General features: G+C 60.1%; 2 protein-coding genes across 2 annotated transcripts in view; one reads left to right on the forward strand and one right to left on the reverse strand.

Moving 5' to 3' along the window:
* Positions 1–38, forward strand: part of TMEM9 (transmembrane protein 9) — a 3,038-nt gene extending 3,000 nt beyond the window's left edge. The window contains exon 6 of the mRNA XM_010144244.1: positions 6–38. Within this exon, the coding sequence (XP_010142546.1) occupies positions 6–38 (33 nt within the window). The remainder of the gene's footprint in view (positions 1–5) is intronic.
* A 2,330-nt stretch (positions 39–2,368) lies between these two features.
* LOC104500580 (alpha-1,3-mannosyl-glycoprotein 4-beta-N-acetylglucosaminyltransferase C-like) lies at positions 2,369–5,168 on the reverse strand. The gene is made up of 3 exons (XM_010144245.1): positions 5,061–5,168; positions 4,647–4,794; positions 2,369–3,513 (listed from the first exon to the last, which is right to left on the reverse strand). The coding sequence occupies exons 1-3, from the start codon at positions 5,166–5,168 to the stop codon at positions 2,369–2,371; spliced, it is 1,401 nt and encodes a 466-aa protein (XP_010142547.1).
* Between the last annotated feature and the right edge of the window lie 297 nt (positions 5,169–5,465).

Genomic DNA, 5,465 nt, shown 5'->3' on the forward strand with positions numbered 1-5,465 from the left:
GGAAGACTGTTTTCGACCGCCACAAGATGCTGAGCTAGATCTCTGCCAAGCTCTGCGGCACCACTTCCCACGAGACAGGCTCGCTCCGCAGGTGAACCAGACAGCGAGTCATCCTGGGGACACTGTGGGGTTCGACCGAAAGCTCTGACCCTCTCTGATTTCCCATCTTCATGGAGAGCAGCAGACCCAAACCCTTGCCTCTGTTTTTGTCCCCTTGCCCTTCACCCCTCAGCCCAGAGGCTCCTTAAGCCCCGTCTGGCCCAGGCCTTGTGCTGATCATGAGCCCCATGGCTGCATGTCCGCGGTCGGTGCTGCCCAGTTCACGGCCGACTTGAGCTGGGGCTGATCTCCAGCACGCTGGGACTGAGCCTCTGTCACCCACCCCCGCAACAGAGACTGGGGTCTCCGTGCGGAGCGCTGGCAGCTGGTTGAGCCCTCCCGGCATAAAAATAGTGGGATCATTTTTCTGTGGGATAAATTACATGGCAGTTCTCTAGGATGGAGAAGCCGCCACCTCCTCCTCCGGTTTGCAGCGATGTGAATTGGGCATTGTGGTGCTGGGAGGAAGAGGAGGGGGCTCCCTGCCAGGGCAACGCTGGTGTAAATGGGGTGGATTTCCACTCCCTGCAGTGGAGCCTGTCCATTTACACCAGCATAACTGGGACTGCAGCTCTTCCACAAGGAAGAGGCCAACAGGTAAAGGCTGATTGACAGTTACACCTTCTCCTGCTTCAGCAGTGGATAAAACACGCCGCTCTCTGTCCACACCACCCTGGGAACCCCTGAGGCTCGGGTGTGGTTGGGAGCGTTTGTGTCCCGGAGGAGCAGGGTGAAGGTGGGATGGGAGCACTGGGAACACCAGCTGGGTCCTGAGGCATGGGGAAGGGGACATTGGTGCTCCTCAGAACACCCCAGGGCCTCTGGCTGTGCGTGGGGAACTGAAGTGATTCCAAAAGGTGTCTGTTGATCCCCTGAGGACATGGATGATGTCAGGAACGTGCTGGAATTTATCATGTAGCATCTATTAAACACAGACCGAGGACTATGACACGGCTGGGGCTTTTTTCCAGGAAAGGTCCAGCCAGGCCAGGCCTGGGGCTCCCAGCAGCTGCTCTCCAGCCTCCCTGGAGATGCACAACCTGCAGACTGAGCTGTGGTTATGGCTCTGGGGTATTTTGGTGCTCAGGTGACAGTCTTGCCTCAGGATAGCTGGGCTTAAACCACGGGCACCCCAGAGCAATCCTGCGTGGCCACGACCATCTGCCCCGAGCTGGCCCGTGGAACCAAGAGAGGAATTTGCTGAAGACTGAACAATTGTTAAAAGCCTGACTGGGAGAGGCACCAGTCACCCACCACCAACGGCTGCTGATGGAGCTGCCCCACAGCATCCAGTCCTCCAGGCTGATCCAAACAGAAGCTTCTCCGGAGGGCTCTGTCTGCAGCCAGCATGTACCCATCACCCTTCAGCCCCTCGCTGGGCTATGAAGTTCCCAGAGCTCCACGTTACACCAAGAGCACCTTTTCCTTTACCCATCCCTGTTCTGGGGGTCCACTGTTGGACCTTTCTCCCCCATGCCTGTCCAGCCCTTTCAGTGTGAATCCCCCCGAGACTGTGGGGGTTGTCCCTGGAACTGCAGCCCCCTGAGAGGGAAAATCTGTGTGAAGAGTCCGAACACCGGCGGCCGCTGGAGGAGCTGCTGCACAGAGACAGACCCGATACGATGGGTCCATCTGGTGGCCGCTGTCCCTCTGCTCGGCACCGAGACAGCAGCGGTCACCAGCAGGCGGGTTCCTGCTCCCAGCCCCGCCTGGGTCCCTGATCCTGGAGGCAAGGGGACCCCCCTTCCTTCTCCTGACCCCTGACAGGAACAGCTGGACAAGGGGACAGGAGAGGAAAAATCCCAGCGGTCCGCCTGGGTCCCTGATCCTGGAGGCAAGGGGACCCCCCTTCCTTCTCCTGACCCCTGACAGGAACAGCTGGACAAGGGGACAGGAGAGGAAAAACCCCACAGGTTAGAAACCAGGAGCTAGTGGGGTCAAAAACTGAGATGGGGAGGGGATGCTGTGGAGAGATGTTTTTGCTGTGCAAAAACCCTCTGGTTTAATTAAAACTACCCGGATAATTATTTGATCTGTTGATGAGCTTTGTCCTGCACGGTCCTCCCTGGGAGGAAATGTTTTTACCGGGGCTCCTCCCCGTCCCCCTGCACCAAGCGCTGGGGCAGACCCAGCCTGGTGGGTCCCTTGCTGTGGGGAAAGGCACCAGTGGTAGCCAATAATTTAATTCCTCATTAAAAAAGGGAGTGAGAAAAATAAAGGATCCCTTAGTACAAAACCCAGCTCCTTCGGGGACCTGCCCCACGCGTGGTCAGGTGCCAGCCGTGGTCCAGATGTCAACGCTCTGGATGATGAGCCACTCGCTCTGGTCCCGTGTCACCCGGATCCTCACACACTCCACGGGGCCGGGCAGGCCCTTCTCCAGCCCTCGCCACTCACAGCTCCCCTTCTCGAAGGTGCCTACGGTGGTGTAGGTAGAGCAGTCCCGGCTGTCGGCCCGTGGCCACCAGCCCAGCTCCAGCACCCCCGCGTGCAGGAAGTCACCCTGATGCTCGTGGGAGCCTGTGCGCACCCGCACACGGGTGACGTGGGCCGGCTGCTGAAAGACGATGGTGAAGACGCTGCCGGCCGCTGGGTCTTTCCCCCAAAAATACCCCTCAGCGGTGCTGTAGGCCTTGAGGGGCTCATAGTTCTCAAAGACAGCCATGCTGCTGAACAGGGCTGCTGGCGGGTTGTCCGGAAGGTCAAGAGCATCAGCCTGGAACTCATCATCCTCCAGGCGATTGATGGTGCCCTGGAAGGAGGAGTAGAGCCCCATGTGCTGGAAGAGGGAGGGCTTGAAGCGGATGACGTCCTTCTGGGTGAGCAGGAGGCGGAAGTGGCTCAACAGCCAGTCACAGGGCATCTCCTGGTAGAAGAGGAGGAGGAAGCGGGCCAGGCGAGGAAGGTCACTGGAGCGGTAGAGCTTACCTATGTAGCCCAGCTTGGAGAACTCGAGGGTGGCCCAGCTGGAGCCTTCCTGGGACGCCAGTGCCTTGCGGATGGACGTCAAGAAGGACTTGGCGCACCACACATCATCCTCGATCATCAGGTAGTAGGAGGAGAGGTTGGCGGCGAAGGCAAAGAGGAAGGCGTAGTCCACGTTCTGCTTGGACCTGAATTTCACCCGCTCCTCCGGGTCATTGTAGTTTCTTTTGAGGCCTTCCAGAGTGGGGTAAGACTCGTGGGGAGCATGGATAAGCAGGAGCCGGCCCTGGAGGATGTGGCGTGCAAACTTCTGTGCGATGCTGGCAGCCACGCGCACATTCCATGAGAGATCCGCGTCGGCCAGGTGCACCACCACCACCATCTCCTGCAGCTCCTCCTCCGTCGACTGCTTGAAGAGGGACTGGAGCGTGGCCGGGAGGTAGTAGCCACGCAGCCGTCGCACCGACGCCAACCCCACTGCCAAGAACTCTGCAAGGCAAAGGAAAGGCATTAGTGGGCCGAGGAGTGTCCTGAGGGTAGTAGCCAGGCGGCCGTCGCACTGACGCCAACCCCACTGCCAAGAACTCTGCAAGGCAAAGGAAAGGCATTAGTGGGCCGAGGAGTGTCCTGAGGTTTTTCTCTGTGAGCCACAAGGAGAGGGCTCCAAAAAGCCCTCGGCATGGCCAGCCCTCACATTGGCCTGTGTCCAAGGCCAGCAGGTCCTTTCTGAAGCCCCCAAGGTCTCAGGAAGTGCCAAAAATTTGGCCAAAGGGCAGGGAGGGGACAGGATGAGAAGTTGGGGGCTCCTCCTCCAAAGAAATATTTTGGGAAAAAGCACCTTAAAAAAGAGTCAGCCCTGGGGAAGGATCAGTGCAGAGAGTCCACGGGGCAAGGATGGCTTTGTGGCACGGCCACACACAGCCCCGGCCACCTCGCAGAGATAGAGCCACGCTGGGATTAGGCACCTTCTGCCCTCCACAGCACCCAGCGATGGCTGCATTCGTCCAGCTCTGCTGCAGCTTCTCCTGCTGCTGCTCTGTGCAGCACCGTCCACGGGCGGGACCTCTGCTCTCAGCACGGGCTCCCGTGGGGCGGCCCTGAGCTCCTTCCCAGGGGGGTTGCACGTGAACTGCTTTTTGTGCCCCTGACCAGGAGCTTGACCCCCATCTCCCACACTATGTGGGTGTCCCAGTGGTCCAGCCCCACCACCTCCACTCTCCTGACTGGAGAGCTGGAAACGCCACCCCAGGGAGATGGGATCTCAGCTGCAGCTCTGGGAAACCCAAAACGTCCAGTCACCCCAGTCCCAAGGTGCAGAAGCGTGGACCATGCTGGGATCACACATCTTCCTCTCCCCCTCCGCCTTCCCAGACAGAGCAGCAAAGGCCGAGGTCTCCCATCCCGAAAAGGTTGGGATCAGACCCCTCCCTGCCCTGGCAGTGCTGGGGCAGCTCCACGCTGGGACCTGCAGCTGTGACCAGAAAGGCGGGCAAAGCCAGAGCCCCGCTCAGTCCAGAGTTCCGGAGCCACTCACTTTTGTGGGGTGGGAGGGACTGCGGCTGTGACCAGAAAGGCGGGCAAAGCCAGAGCCCCGCTCAGTCCAGAGTTCCGGAGCCACTCACTTTTGTGGGGTGGGAGGGAGCCAGCGAGGAGGTGGTAGGAGATATTGGGGAGTGCCAAGATGTCGTCCGTGTCCCTGAGGATGTGCTGGGCTCCTTGCGGCTGCAGCATCTGCAGGGTCATGGCTGGAGCTGAGCCCAGAAGCTCCACCTGGATGGGAGCCAGAGCACCATGGACATGGATGAGCAAGGGCAGATGACAACAGGAGGACCCAGCAACGAGGGGGAGTCGCTGTCCTGCCCTCCCAGCTCCTGCATTGGGCACAGGGCAACCCCTGGGAGAGGAGAAGGCAGAGCTGGGCTTTGGGGGCAATACGGTGCAGGGAAGGGAGTAGAGCTGGGGTCCACGTGGGGCAGGCGGGCATGGAGGATGCTCCAGTGGTGGCTCACTGGTGGTGTCGCTTTTGGGGGACTCACGTCCAGGGGATCCTTGTCCTGCCGACTGCCCCCATGGAGGAGGAAGAGGAGGAGGAAGAAGGAGGCTGTGAGTGCAGTCACAAGGAAGCGCTTCGGAGAGCACCGCATAGGGCTGGGCCAGCAAGCCGAGGCCTGCAGGGGAAGGGGCACATCAGGTCAGGGCACAGCTGAGGAAAACCGCCATCCCTGGGGGGGAGGGGCACCTGGATGCACCCTAGGGTGACCCCTCTGCCCAGAGCACTCAGGGCTCTGCACCCAGCATGTCCCCTTCAGGCAGGTGGGGTGGGACACCCCAACTCAGCCAGGAAAAATTAAAAAAAAATCATTCAGGAACAAAATCCCCCACCGCAAGCCCTGCCAGCACCCCCGGCTGCCCTGCGACACTCCCACAGCCGCACCGGAGCT

This window comes from Buceros rhinoceros, unplaced genomic scaffold, assembly GCF_000710305.1.
Source record: "Buceros rhinoceros silvestris isolate BGI_N320 unplaced genomic scaffold, ASM71030v1 scaffold33529, whole genome shotgun sequence".
Lineage (NCBI taxonomy): Eukaryota > Metazoa > Chordata > Aves > Bucerotiformes > Bucerotidae > Buceros > Buceros rhinoceros.